The sequence below is a fragment of the Oenanthe melanoleuca genome, chromosome 4 (assembly GCF_029582105.1).
Source record: "Oenanthe melanoleuca isolate GR-GAL-2019-014 chromosome 4, OMel1.0, whole genome shotgun sequence".
Lineage (NCBI taxonomy): Eukaryota > Metazoa > Chordata > Aves > Passeriformes > Muscicapidae > Oenanthe > Oenanthe melanoleuca.
Genome location: NC_079337.1, coordinates 54,476,521 through 54,492,435, shown reverse-complemented (window position 1 = coordinate 54,492,435; position 15,915 = coordinate 54,476,521). Strand labels below are relative to the sequence as shown.

At 36.9% G+C, this 15,915-nt stretch overlaps 1 protein-coding gene across 4 annotated transcripts in view; it reads right to left on the bottom strand.

Annotated features, from left to right (window-relative positions):
- Nucleotides 1-1,433: 1,433 nt before the first annotated feature.
- LCORL (ligand dependent nuclear receptor corepressor like) overlaps nucleotides 1,434-15,915 on the bottom strand; it is an 81,158-nt gene continuing 66,676 nt past the window's right edge. For 2 of the 4 annotated variants that reach the window (XM_056490989.1, XM_056490984.1), the window contains one exon: nucleotides 1,434-2,874. In XM_056490989.1, the coding sequence (XP_056346964.1) occupies nucleotides 2,691-2,874 (184 nt within the window). In that variant the 3' untranslated portion in view covers nucleotides 1,434-2,690. Of the gene's footprint in view, nucleotides 2,875-6,284; nucleotides 9,171-15,915 lie in introns of those variants that run through there. The other 2 variants (XM_056490988.1, XM_056490983.1) reach the window with 2 other exon arrangements.

Genomic DNA, 15,915 nt, shown 5'->3' with positions numbered 1-15,915 from the left:
GTTACCTGCAAGGAGTCCAGTAAAAAGATAAAATTGGGCTATTTGTTGCATATGGTGAGAGGATAAAAAACCAATGGGTGAAAAAGGCAGTGGAACAGGTTAAAAACTGCTGGAACAGATTGCCCATGCAGGTTCTGTCCTAGGAGTTTTTAACACAGGCCTAGGTGTGAACTACTCACAGCTGGCTGCCTTTGAGCAGGGTGTACAACTATGGACCTTCCCGATGTCCTTTATACCCTGTGATACTTTCAGGCCAGAAACCTGAGCAGCAACTGGCACTCAATTTCCAGCCCCTCTGGGCACATTGCCTGTAAAGGGAATTCCCTGTAAAGGGAAGAGTTTTCTGTGTAACACTAAATCTGATGTGTTCTTGTAAAATTACTTTACCTTTCCAAGAGGGGTAGCTGCATAATTGCAAGGTGGGAAAAGCAGATGTGCGCCGTCACTTAAACTTCACTGATAATCAAGGTTTCAATGTATGCAGCTGACCTCCTGAGAAAGTCACATGGTAGCAAGAATGTATCTAAGATGACAAGGAGCTAAGCCTGGAATCATTATCCTGCAGTGAAAAAATTTTAACTTTGTATGCATTACTCCTTCTAGCTAAAATAATGCTGTTTTTTACTTTAATTCTATGTACCTAACTTCCCAGCTGCTTAATTTATGAATAACATTTTAATCCCTGAAGTATATTATTTAAAACAGCCTCTGTTGCTCTGGACCAATTTGTGTCTTTCCTCTATCTGCTGGCTAAACACAACAGGATGTCAAACATGAACCACACAGACCTAGACTTGATTGCCTATTAAATAATGGTAAAATAGCAGTGGTCACCCAAACTTAGAGACACCATGTTTATTCCCACACTAGTTTTTACTTCTTAAAACCAATGTTGTGATTCATGCTTGCTTGTGTATTCAGTCTCTTCAACCTATGCACTAAAACAGCTTCTTTTGACAACAGGCCTTTGGCCAGTTGCTCTCCAGGCTGAAGCACAGCAGGGGCTTGCTAGTGAGCTTGGGTTATGCCTGAAAACTCTCGAGTCAGCAACCAAGTAAAAATCAAAGAAATGACAATAACAATAACAATAACAATAATAATAATAATAATAATAATAATAATAACAATGATAATGTTGTTAACAAAAAGCAGGCTTCTGCTTGGACTGAGGAAGACCTGTCAAACCAGCGAGGTTCTGATATTTACTGGGTCTTTGAAATCAGAAAATCCATGTGGCACCTCCTCCCATGGGCACACAAAATTCCAGCTGTGTTGGCTCCAGTGCTTGTAAGACTCCTGTGTCCTCCTGACTCCTTACTGGTGGGACTCCACTGAAGTCAACTTCAGTGCCTCCCCCCTGGGAAGTTTAATTCTGCTTTTTGGCCTTCTTGCCCCACAGAATTGAAGTGTGTGTAACAGTTGAGATAAACAGCTCAAAACAGGATGAATGTTTATTCTTTTAATCACATTCTGCACTTTCAATCATGTCCAATGTTTCAGAGACTCAATACCCTCTTGCGATCTTGTGACACCAGAATTAATAACTATCTCTTTTTCAGTTACTGGATTGCACCTGCAAACCAACAACCTCTATAAAGAGGAAGTGCATTTTCATTTTTGTAAGGTGAATCCTTAAAACCTTTGTTTTATAAAATACGGTGTCTTCCAAGGAAATTTCTTTCTGGAAAATTAGTTCTTGTCAAGTAAAGGACAGACAACTCATCATGAATTAACCTCTAGCTACTGAATGTATGACTCCAGAAAAGAGAAGTATATTATATGGTTTTATTCTAACACCTTTTTTATAGCTCTATTATTAATAAAGTTTTGATGAATGAAGTACATGAACCTTGCTAAGATCATTTAAGCATGGAATGTCTACAATGTAGTCAGCTACAACCATTTACTACTTCTTTGAGTAGAGATAAAATTTTGATTTTACATTGAATTTCCAAAGTACACGGAAAAAAATGAAATAGGAAGAGCATTTACATCCATTTTTAATTGGTGGCAGGCATAAATTCATAAAAACAAATGGGAAAGAAAGACCATTTAGCAGAAACCTCAAAAAGTGCAGATACAGATTTTGCTGAATGACAATCTTTCATGAGATCCTCCAGCTGGCCTGGTCTTTCTTTTAGACATTAGGGTCATTAAACACTGTCACACAGAAGTTCTCAAGGTAAGTGAAGATGAAAGCATACTGCAGAAACAAACTGGTGCTTCCATACATTTCAATCCGTTGGTGAAGGAGATCTCCTCAGATAATTTACCTTTGTACTGCTTTGCTTCGAGGTAGTCGGTCTCCACCTGTTACAGATTTGTTTGAATTATTACCATAAATCTTTACATGGTGACCTATGCCACAAATTACATAATATATTAACTTTCGTGCATAAAAATAAAATTGGGAAACCATAGTTAAATTTAAAGAACATAGAAAAATCACAATACTATTAAAGGGGAACATCCGATTCTGATATAAATTTGTACTGCAAGAGTTTCATGATGGTCAGATGTGAAACTTCATATTTAGAAAAGAAAAAGTACATCAAACTGAATAATGCTAGTAGTATATAAAGCCAAATCACACAAGATCATTTCAAGATCAATGTAATAAATGCTTATTATTTAGCAGAAAAAAAAATCAGGAACAATGTACAAAATAATAGTGCAAGAACAGCTGCAATCTATTTGTTCTCATCAGTTTTGAGATTTTGGTTAAAAACTTTACAGCTGGCGAGAGATGCTGCTGAAAAACTCAGATTCCACTCAGTGGGCTGATTAAGGCACATCTTTATGGACTTCAAATGTTCATTTTCTGTGTTCATGTCTATTGAATTCTGCGGCTCCGAGACTTTCACTTGTAGCGTGCTGTGAGAAAAGAAGTGGGGGTAGGAGAGGGAAAAAAATGAGAAAAAGTTTAGTACAGTTTCCCTGCAACCAAGGTGATAAGAGGCAAGATGAGGTGATGGCAGATCCTATGTTCTGTTGGGATTTTTTTTTTGTTTTAGCGCACTATGTTCCAGATCAGAACCCGACTGTGCTGTGTCTCTGTGGGGATGGCTGAAGCCATGGCCACTGGCAGCGCCCGCCCCAGGTCAGACTCCTGCTCGTTCTGTTCCTTTGCAGGAGGTGCAGTAACAGCTGGCCTGGCTTCAATCATCTCATGTAAAGGCACAGAGCAGGACCTGGGCAAGAGTTTGGGTCTTGGTTTTATTGCTGTAGCAATATTAATTTAGTGCAGCCATGGATGGACTCACATATAGCCAGCACTTTGTTTTAAATCTAGGGGAAAAAGTAAAGCAAGGGAAAGAAACCAGTCCTTTGTGAGGGTCACTAAGCAGACTAGGATGTGTGGATTGAACCATCAAAGACCTTTAAAGGTCATCTACTCCAACCTCCCTGCAATAAGCGTGGACATCTTCAACTAGACCAGGTGCTCAGCCCCATCCAGCCCCATCCTGAATGTTTCCAGGGACAGGACATCCACCATCTGTCTGGACAACCTGCTTCAGTGTTTCACCATCCTCATCATCAAAAATGTCTTCCTTAATATATAAAGCACTCAGAAGTGCTTTAAGGTATAAAACAGACTCAGAAGACAATTTCAATCCTCATTTCAAACCTCTTAATTCCTTTTATTTTACTGTTTACCTCCTGCAGTGATTTATCCTCCAATGTGTGATACATTGTTTCTCACAATCCCTTTCAAAGTTTTTGAGAACTTCTAGTATGATAAAAAGTTTCAAATATTGCTGAGGTTCTAAAAACAATGTTCTAAATCTTGTAATTAAGGGTAGGAGGTAATCACCATGATAAAACCTATCTGAACACAGTTTCCTATCAAAGGGGTATTTAAGCAGCAAAAATGGCTTTTACTTGCATTTCAGGAAAACAGGTTTATCACAGAACTCAGGTGCACATTCTGAAGGATTGAATGTGCTGTAGTGTAGTGTAGTGTACACATGGGTGCACAGAATAGCTCAGTACAGTCAGTTAGTGTAGGACTATACCCTGAAACACTGGCTTGTGTTACCCAAATACCAATGACTGGCTTTGATTAAAATTTCCTATGTCACAGCAAAAGGGAAAGAGCAACAGCTAAAATGACAATTCCCTGTTGTTTGTCAGAAACAATTTTAACATAAGTGCCCCTCAAGGCTGTGTGCCTTCCTGACATGGCAGTGAAACAGAAATTTCTCATTTACTAACACTAGTTCCCAACCCTCCAAACTGGTGCACTGCTCCCATGCCCTGCATTTCCTTGTGTCATTATTCAGCCTCTATCTTTTGCCTGTTTTAGCCTTGTACCCTTTTCCACTGGTAGCTCTGATCTTTTCCTTCCTGCAGGAAAAGGAGTGCAGGTGTAGATGATGGACAGGACTTCAGTCAGCAAGTCTACTTTCTTGAGCTGACAACCTCTTCAGACTTGGATATGTGCCCTTCAGAAAGTCAAAGGCTTTTCTTATGACCATGGGATCAAGTGCATACTAAATGAAGGACAGGGCCGGAATGTTTTGATTTGGCTTTTTTTAATGGTTGGGGTGGTTTTTTCTTTTCTTTTTTTGTTTTGTTTTTTTTTTTTTTTTTTGTGGTGGTGGTTGCTATCTGAAAGGAACATAAATGCTTTGGGAATCAAGAAACTGGAAAGTATGAAGTAGTATATACCTGCAAAGTACTTTCTACTGTCTTTAAAGCAGTAGACAGATAAATCGTGTTGAATGCTGGACAAGTTCCAGACAGAAAAAAACCAAAGTTTTAGGCTCTTTCTATGACCTGGCACATTCCTTCTGTAGATCAACTACGAATTGTACCAAGCTGGTAAGGCCCTTTTCCAAACTACACTGCTGCTGGTAACAGTGTATCCTAGGATTTGGTGCAACTGTGGCCATCATTCCTCATTTGCTTGGGCTACAAATGAAAATTGTGAGTGCCATAACAGTACCAAACAGCCCTTTCCAAGGACTCAGCTCTATCAGGGACTGTCCTACTCTTCATATTTTAGGTTTGTAGAAGTTTCTGTAAAAGATGAAATAGGCTGGACTGAACTTGCAAAATTAGAACTGGAGTATGTGTTGATAATTATCATGTGGTGATCCATTTACCTCTGAGAGAAGAACTCTAGGAAACTCAAGACTTTGCTTTTTAAATGAAAGCATAAAAATAGGAATAGAAAAATGTTTCCCCCCTGGTTACTTGGTATGGAGGAATATTAACACAAAAAATTTTAAGAATTTTAGAAAATTTAATCTTGATAAAACTTAAGTGGAAAATAATATATTTAGAGATCTGCTTTAATGTATCTATTAACCAAGAACATAGTCTTTCATCTTGGTTTTCATCCCTTTATCTGTAGTGATTTATTTTCCAGCTGCTGATGTAACAAGGTAAAAACTTCGTGTATTTAAATATTTTAAAATCAGAAAGTGTAATTAAAGGGATAAACAGAAGTAGTTGATTTTTTCCAGTTAAATCCATTAATAGATTCTCCTCTAAATTTTATTCCACTCTACTTGCACAAGGTCCACAGGGCATAAAGCATTCCTAGCAAAAGAAGGTATTACACACAGCAACCCTCCTGCCAGGAATTCCAATTACATCTTGATGCTCCAGAAGCCATGGAGCCTATTTCATGAGAGCCTGGAAGAGTATCCTAGATCCCCCTGGAGCTCTGCACTACCCACACACACAGTAAGAAGACAAAGATTTCCCCTTAATGCCCTAGACAACAGGCACATACTGACCTTACATAATGGTCTCTGAAAATGTTAGAATTTCCAATTCTGACACCACGTGTTTACCATGCCAGCAATTACCATCTGTTTTGTTTTTATTCCCTTGGGACTGACTCAGTTAATCAGCTTCCGTGCATGTGATTTGTGGCAGTCAGCTACAGGTGCTTCTATGACATGGAACATAAACTCCAGCTATCCAATACCTCTGTTTTCACTAGGAAATTTGAAGACAGGACAACAGTGCTAAAATCCTAGTGAAAAAGATGAAAGCCATCTTCATTTTTTTCACAATTTGTATGAGAAATTAGTGAGATGTCTTGAAAAGTCATAATTTTTTTCTTCATGTTTAATCTTACTACCCCCTTTCCTAGCCCTTTTCTCTAGTCTTGAAGTGCTGGTAACATATTTACTGCTTAATTGAAAAGATTTTATATATCACCATGTATAATAACTGATCCATATAATTCATGTCTCTTCTTAGAAAATAAACAGAAAAAATAAAGGGATATGGAAACATGACTATACTTTTTGATCTGAAACAAGAGCGATCTGAAACGAGAGCAATCTGAAAAAATGCCTTGGGGAGCCAAATTCAGCAGCCCCTCAGCAGGTGCTCTGCCATGGCTCTGTGCAAGGGGCCTGTTGAGTCTCAGAGAGGTTTGACACTTCCCCAGAGCCTCAGGAAGCACAGAGGGGTGGCAGGTGTGGCACTGAGGACATGGGCACACGCTGTGCATGGTGACAGGACACACTGCCGGGTCAGTGCAAGCTGGGAATGCCCTCATGTTCTCTGGGCTTTCTTTGGAAACTGCTGTGTGCCAAACCAATGGGTCTGGAACAGTCAGTGAGGATTTCAGGATGGTTTTGTGTGTGTTGTAACTCCCAGTTCCCCCATCACCATTACTGAATCACCTCTGACTTTACCACCTGTGAACAGCGCTGCAGAAAGGATGGGTTGCCTGTGCCTCTGTAACAAATCACCCCTGTGTTATTCTAACTCATCTTTGCAGCCTGGTCAGAGTAACACTGATGGTTTCTCAGGTCCTCTCTGGTTTCCTTGGCTAAGCAGAGAACCCTGTGTGTAGTTAAGTTTCCAGATCTGCTGGGGCCTAAAGGGATTATCTCTCCTTACAAAAATTTCCTCCTATCATTAAATAAAAAGGAATAAATAGAAAGGTTTGAATTCAACCTTCTACTAAAGTAAGCAATGAGTGGCCTCCCCATGCTTCTAAGTGCTAAATAAAGCCTTGTTCTTTTCCACACTTCTGTTAAACTGCCTGAGTACAATTAATTTTTTTTAAAATCACATTTCTTTCTTTAGTTTTACCCAAATCATCATTACAGTATTAGAAATACTGATTTTTAATAGCAGGATGGGAGAGCAACACCAGAAAAGCTGATGGTGCCAAGTACAAAAGGAAAATAATATTCTTTGAACTGCTTAATTTTTCTGCAGTTTGGAGTCACATTCTTCTGGAAAAACAGGATATTTAACACCTGTTGTTTTTGTATGAAAATGATAAAGTTTGAAAAAATCTGGCTAGCTCAAATCCATATATTTGCTGAGTTAATCTGTCACAACATGTTGAAAAAAGGTAGGAAAAAGAAAAAGTAGGAATGGGTAAAAATGCCTCTTATCTGTTAGGTCAGTCCCCAGCATTTCCCATCAGAGATTGCCATCAACACTGTGTGCTGGTGTGCTGTAAAACAGCTATGAAAGTATCACTGTAGGGCTACGTTTCTCTAAGTCTTTTGCAACACCTACAGATAAAAACATCTCCTTCCCCACTATTTGGGAACAAGGTCAAACTGGCTCTTACCCTCCTGTCTGACAGAAATTCTGCAAACTGCACTTGTTAAACACTGCCAGTGTTTGCAGACTGGTAGCTTGGAAAGCATAAGAGCATCTGTGACACATAGCACTGACTCGAGGCTTTCACAGAAAGGTTTCAAAAACACTAAGTAGAAACAGTAAAACTTCAGCAGAATTTAAAAGAATGTTCTCTGTATAAACTCCACTCAAACAATTTCTCAAAAAAGGAACTAGTGGAATACGCTAAGCTAAAATCTATAATGGCAATCTACAATGACTACAGTAGCCTCAGTATGATTTCCAACAGAGACTGATTTGGTAATGTAATATATATTGAAAAGAAGTAAACCAAGCATGCACACTCTGACTGATTGTCTCTAAAATTTAAACTCATTTTTTCCACAATGTCAAAACCCAGCAGAAAATAAATCTACAAAGAAAATTTTTAATATCTTATTTCCATTTACCGACTGGGTTCTCATTGCAACATGAAATAACATATTTCAGCTGTTGTGGATGGAATCTCATTTGGGAATCAGTGAGAGAAAGAAATGCCCTGGAAATCAATCAAAGCAAGATGGGGAGATAAGCAATATTCAAGGAGTCTCAAAAGTTAGATATAACAGTCAAATTTAACACAGCTGGGGTGCTAAAACAAATAAAACAGCACAGAATACCAAGGCAGGAGGTGAACTGAATGGAGACAAAAAAAGACAGAATGAGAAGTCAGAACCAGCCATAATTCCAGACTGAAATTATGGTGGAAAGTTTATTTTGCTTTTGGGACTAACTCAGAGTTGTTTTGTTGATTTGAGGAGAGGAAAAAAAAAAAATAAATGAATGAAATACATGAAAATGAGGCATTTGTGAGCACTCTTGGCTTGTTAAAGAGCAGAATTACTTACTGGTAGCTTTTTTCTGAATCTATATATTGAGATAACTATACACTATTCAAGCTTTAAGTTTAATTTGCACAGAGACAAGCAGTACTATATAGCAGTATATATAGCTATACATAACTATAGTATATAGCAGCACTGGACATTAGTGCTTCATCTTCACAGCACAACAGTAACATCCAACAGCAGGTGGTTACATCTCAGGTAAACATTTGGCAAGTGGAATGGATGGCAACAGTTTCAGAGTGCACTCAGAGAAATAACATAACCTTTCCCCCAAAAGCAGTCAGCCTCAGAAAATTACAAACACATCATAGGCAACATAAAAGGTTTAAATTCCAATTTCATTTAAGCTCTTTTAAAAAATAAATTAATCAGGTTTGCACAGCCATGGAAGTACAAAGCTCCATTCTAATGACTCCCCAAAATACAGGGCAGACTTGAACATATTTTGACAAGTTTAAATAGCAACAACATTCCTTCCCCCTTCTAAAGTTGTAATTATTTAAATCAGCCTGACTGAAAAGGTCATGTAGAACATGTGATCTTTTTGACAAGAAACACCATGTTTCCCCATTACAGACTCCTTAGCAGTCCACAGAAGGCACAGGGTTCTTCAAGAACAAGGAAGTAGAATATTAATGTAAGTTGTCACTGAAGTGGGCATGAAGAAGTCATAGAATTTTATGGAGTAATTTACTAGTGATGATAGTATACAACCTGTTTAAAAAAAAAAAATCCTGTGATCTTAAATTGTTCATAGAATGCTGTCTTAAAATATCTTGGGAACAAAAAGCAGCTAGGATTCTAACAGTTGAAAGGCAGCATCATTTATTTGATGATGAACATAATGAATTCTTAGCTTCTAGGCACCACCATGAAACAAGCCTTCCTCTGATCATCAGTACCCTGAAAGAAAACTAATTTCGAATTATTACTAGAAGTTGGCAGCATGCAAATAAATAAAAACCCTGAACACCTGTTGTGCAGATGAGCACTGTTGTATTTGACTTACAAACATACTATAATAGAAGAAAAGCTTTTGCTATTTTTGTCCTACCTAATACTAATTAAAAATGGTTTTGAATGAGGTACAATAAGGCAAAGGTTGGAGGTTCAGAACAATGTGTGCTGCTGGTTCAGGCTGTTCTGGGGAAGCACAATGCCTCCATCTCAGTGCTGTGATGAATGCAGCTATGGAAGTCCTGTCATTTGAGCTCAAATCTTTAATCCCTAATAGTTTTTTGACATTATAAATGCAATTATGTTATGGAGAAAGATCATATCAGAAATACAATGAGACAGTCTCTGGGTGGTTTAAAACCCACCAGACTTCTGAATTAAGGAAGGTCAAACAGCAATTTTCAAATAAGTAATTTCCTTTTCTGAGATTTCTACTACTTAAATGTAATTTAAAACCAGCTGTAAGTAGTAAACTGATAAACAGGAAATGTCAGCAACAAATACGATGCACAAGAGAATTTATTCAAACACGAATCTCAAGAACTTTAAACTAGAAAGACAGGTAACAACCACCAAATTTTAAGAATTGATACCGTAAGTATAGTGCTTAAATATTTACTTCCATAGTAAATAAATTTCTTAAATTTTAAAAATAAATTATTTTTATTCAATGTTTTGAAAATTATGCTAAGTGCCCCAATAAAAACACTGAAGCTTAACTTTAAATAGTTTTTTTCCCCCTAGAATTGACCATTCAAAATGAATGACTTTACACATAGGCAAGAGAGCATAATTCAAATGAGAATAAGAATTTATTTTTATAGAAAAATATTTTAAGTCATTCTTACAGCTTTTAGATAAGATTTTTTCAGCTAAATTTCCATTTCATGTACAGGGAAATAATCCATTGTTTAGATCAAGATTTAATAGTTTGAAATAAGACAGCTCTGAGGACAGGCCTGTGTCAGTAAAATACCAAGTATAATCTGAGTATTTGTGAAATCCACACTTTAGGTAACAAGAACCTGTGACAAGATCTGTGTGAAAAGAATGACTTCCCTGATCATCTTAATTTTCATGTGTGCATGTATTTTAATATGAAACCTGAGAGCCTTATTATTCTTATTCCTAGCAGAATTGTAATTTAGAAATACTCTACCCTGAGCTCCAAAATGAAAACAAAGAATAAGAATACCTATATAAGACCTGCTTGGAAAAACTTGATTGTAGTCACATTACTCACTGATGGCTTGACAACTGATATAAAACATCCCAACCAAGGAGAAATTCAGACTTATGCTTTTAAAAGTGTTTTAACTCCTAAGTTAATTTTAAGACCATTTATATTGGTATGCATGAAGTAAGAAAAATAGGTCTAAAGTTGATCTTAACTGAAGAAAGAGCTGCAGTCAAGTTAAGATAACTGTCTCACTTACAGATAAACCACGGTAAAAGACAGAAGGAGATTCCTCTTATGGATGCCCAGAAGTGGAGATAGAAAGGAGCATGTGGCAGTAAGTGGAGGATGGAGAGTTAGGTGAGTAGCACAGCCACTGAAAGTGTGAAACTCCTGCCTAAACTTTATTTGTAGTAAGGAACCAATGAAGCTGAAAGCAGACATAAGTCAGGTGAATTTCTGCTGTTGAAAAGACAAATCAAGTAATAAAATCTAGTCAGATGGACGAAACCAAAGAAAAGAATACAGAAAAGGGCATATTGCCTCCATAAATCACGATATTTCTCACTAACGTTTACATCCTCTTGACACAGCAAGAGATACATTATTTGTACTCCAAAGAAATTGAAGAAAAGTCTAAACAGCCTTTACTGATGTCTGGAACATGAAAAGAATCAGCACCATAAAATGGTCCTCTTTCAGTCAGGAAAAAATGAAAAGAAACAACATTTGCTTGGCCTGTCCTACAAGAACAGAATGTGCAATTTGCCATGAATATTGCAGCAGAAACTGTAACATCTAGAGTTATAAAGCATCAAGAGCTGTTGGCCCAAAAGCATGGAGATAGGAAGATGAAATATGTTTAAATATCCTGACCTTGGAAAAGACATATCTTTACACTGCAGGAAAAAAATTGGTCATCAATATGAAAAAAATGGATTAAAAATCTGGTTTGGCTTTTTACAAAAGACTTTCCATACCTGGGTTTGAAGGAAACTGTGACAAAAGCCGAATGACATTTTGCTCATGGTATTAAAAATCTCTTGGCAGGTGTATGGACCAGATAGAATGGACCAGCCAAAGTACACAATGAAAAACATGCAGTAAAAAATCAAAACAGGAATAAAACTGGGCTGCATTTATCTTCTGCATAATATCCTTTGGCACTCACAAACACACAGCTTGGGATAAAAGGAAAGCTGATGGATGATCTGAGAATCAGTTACAGGCTGGTAGTAAAGGAGAGCAAAGTATGAAGGCAGGATACAAAGAAATGTGGAGTAACCAGTGTAACAGCCTGGCTGGTCTGAACCATGGCTCACACATGGGTCTGAATAAACAAAATGAGTAACAGCAATGTTGTGAAATGAACAACAGCTGAGCAGGACCCAGGTGCTGCACCAGTGCAGGACAGGCACTTCTGGGACAAAGGCACAGGCAGCTGTTGTGGAGCACAGATGAAGCACAAGTCAGTGCTGAACACTACAAATAAGTGTCATGAGATACAAGAAGCAGCTGGACAGACAACACAGGAGCAGACAGCCAATGGGAAAGGTGCAATTTTCACTACAGGAGCAGAGCTGATGTGCAGTGACTTGAAATCCCAATTGGGCTCATCACCCTCCTTGAAAAAGTATGCACACCTTTCTATAAAAAGGTACAAAATTACAGGGAAAACATAGATCATCTGATTTATTGAGTAATTAACAAAAGTTTATGAAAAATTTCACGAAATATAAAGTGAGCATTTAGATGAGAAAACAAGTCAGTCTGCTGAAAGCTGACAATCCAACAATGGGAAAAAAGAACTAACAGATGGAGGAGATGTGAAAACTGTGGTTTTCAGAGATGGCTTTCAAGATGATGCCTCATGCATTGAAAGGAAATGATGGAGGGAGATGTGTCTCAGGAACAGGAAATAATGTCTTAGCATTATTTTATCAAGTTACACTGCAACCAATCAAAACATTGAGTCCTAACCTGGTAAGAACTGTGGAGAAGTATTAATTATTACTCAGTTACAATAACTTCAGTATTTTATTCAACTAGCAGTGAAATAAGATTTGCTTTTCTAGCTTTTTATAAAGCACTATTAAAAAAACCCTTGTGAGCAACAAATGAAAAAATTCCAGGTAACTTCCCAGTTAGTATCTGAATCAAGGTTCTACTTGCAGTTTTTTAAAGAAGTGATTTTCTTTTAAAATCATACCTTACAAAGGCTCACAAGTAGCACATATCCCTATGTAAATATATTCAGGTTCAAGTCTATAGACCATGCATTTCTATATAATTGTATTTGGTAAAACCCTGATTTCCAAATATTTTCTTCTGATTACTTTTAAAATACCTAATAAAATCTTTAAATATCTAGGAAGCAAACATTGGTAATGAGGACTCCATAAATTTTCTTTATCCAGATCACACACCCAAAACCACCATCATGTTTGACATGACATTGAACACAAGGAACCACGACACTGCCCTGACTGCCACCAAGGGCAAACCCTTCAAGCTGTGATGCCACAGTGGGGTGCGCATGACAATCTTGCAAAATATCAGACTTCTCATATATAGTAATTTCCTTTCAGACACAGACATCTATTTCGTTGTTTATCACTATAAAAAATCTGTCTAAAAAAATAATTAGAAGCTGAAGGTTGTCAGCAGCTTTCAGAAACACACAGCATTCTGTGACACCCAAGATTCAAGGACATTTTAGTAAGCCTTTCTTTTCCATGTTGACCATAGGAAACATTGGAGAGAAAAAGGCTTTTGATAAGGAAATACTGTCCTTAAAATATGGAAAGAATACTATTTGTATTAAATTAATAGCCAGTTATTGATTAACGAAAACAGTTCTATTAGTCTCAAAGGTTGTTTAAACAATATCCTTAAGGCACAACTGTGCAAATACAGAAAAATTAAAGGACATTGCAAGCAAAAGTATGAACAGTGAATAAATATGGCATTATATTTGGCTCAAAAATCTGAAGAAGATTTCAAACCATCAAGATTCAGACTAAAACTATCCTTTGATGAATGAAAGATGAATTAGGAAAGGAAAATCCACCCAAGAATACATGCAAACAACAACCAGTTATCTCTCACAATTTTAAATTTCCCCCTTTGATTCTGGAACCGGAACTGCACTTTCTGAATGTAATTAACTGAAGATTCCAGTATAAGACACTTTACAAAGATATGGTTGAAAGTAAAAAAGCAGCACTAGCTTTAGCATATAAACAACAAAGAAATGCAAACTAAGGCAAAGTACACAGGCCTCTATGAATTAATGCCTCTCTTGAACTACTTTCAACACCAAAATATGGAATTGTCTCAGCAAAATTAATCTGCTCTGGACATGGTCAGACTACATAAATACTTAATTACAGGTTACATCTTCACAGTGTCTGTTGATTTACTTCCCTCCTTTTCTAAAAGCACTAGAAACTCTGCTTCAAGGCCATAAACTCTCACCAGAAGAGGAGATTTAAAAATGGATATGTACTTGTCAGATTTTCAAAAGCACTGAGCAGGCCTTGGAAAACTGCTATTTTTTCTTCTAGAAAAAGGCTTACAAAGAAAGAGAGAAGATTATCTATATTTTACTATATTTAGTATTACCAGTTCCCTAAAGAAAGTTGAAAAATTTAGCCATTCCCTCAGGATTGAGGACAAATGGGAAATCATGACTACGAGTTTCTAAGTTTTTGAAGAGGTAAAATTAAAAACAGACAGCAAAACAATGCTGAATAAAAGTATGTAAAAAGCACCCCAGCTTAGGTATAAAACTGAGTATATAAATCCTATACAAAGGCTTAATCAGGGCACTAAACTACCGAAAACTACATATCCTAGCAGGTAAAGAAATTTGAAGACCTCAGAACCAAGGTATTTTTAAAAGTTCTTATTCAAAGAAGTAAAAATCCTTAGCTCAGAACATTCATAAGAAGATGAGTAAGAGCATACTCTAAGGCAATTTGAAAAATAACTGCAGTTTAAAACTAAACAGCACCCAAAACCTACGCACCCCACATTAGCTCACATGATGTGAGGAAAAGGAGAGTATGTAATTTGGCAAGTAGAATTCCAGAGTGTAGAACAAAATGGAGCATTAGACTGTGGCATGGGAGCTGCTGTTGTTGCATCATGGAGAATGAGGCAGAGACCATTAAGTTCATTAAATGAGTAAGGATTTATTACACATGTATAGTCAACTGTATATCAAGTGTAGCTTTCTGCATTAAAAATGGCCCATTTACTGAGAACAGTCATTAATACTCTTCTTGTATTTCTATTAATGCTCTTACTTAGGTTTATGTCTGCCTGTGAAAAGGTAACTTCTTGTCTGGGAACTACAGGTATGAAAATTTCTATCTGCTTGCTCTGCATCACAGGTGAAACTTATTTTAGAGCCAGGTAACCCTCTGATGAAAAGAGCCTTCTTAAAGTACAGGGATTTAATAACTGTTACAGTATGTCTCCTCTGCACTTTTCCTAAGCTAATATTTTTAACTTGTCACTCATTAGGGGTGTAGAATGTGGTCCTTCATGAAAGCTGAACAACTTGCTAAAACCAATCTTGTTTGTCACTAGGTCATTCACAGTAGCAGGGAAAGGGGTTCCCATTTGTAATATTATTATTACTGGATTGCACTACCATGAAACAAGCAGCAATACTAGAATACTAAAGCCATACTAACACAGATGTGCAAAAAAGAATTCACAGATTTTTCTCTTTCAATTTTTAGCAAACTTATAGTAATGGAAGTTAAGTTTAAGAAAATGTTTGTCTGTAATATAAATACGGAAGTTATTTTATGTGCACACTGAAGAGACCAATTAGACTTACAACTCCAAATTTTCATAGTTTTCAAGTACTGCACTAACTTGATTTCATTAAGGTAGAATTTAAAAACCACATTCAAACATCATAAAAAATTAAAATTGAAAAGTCATATTCTCTGTCAACAAATCCAATAGATCTAAAACTCCAGACTACTTGAAGAAAATCCAAAATGTAACGGTTAAAATTAAAAAGTTCACATTAGATTAAAATATTCTAACTTTAAATGACAGAATTTCATTTTTAAAAGCTTTTGCATGCAAACTGATATGAAGGGCAAATCCACAGGTCTGTGATGTCAGCTCTGCCTGCTGCTGTAGAAGGTTCACAGTTTCTTTTCCATCTATATGAAGTCCACACCTCTGAAGCAGGTTTTTAAAATCTTCAGTACATTGTAAGATCATAAAATGGAGTATTTTACATGTCCTGGTTTTATAATGGGATTAATAGATTTTGTATTTTAGCTTGGCTCTTTTGAA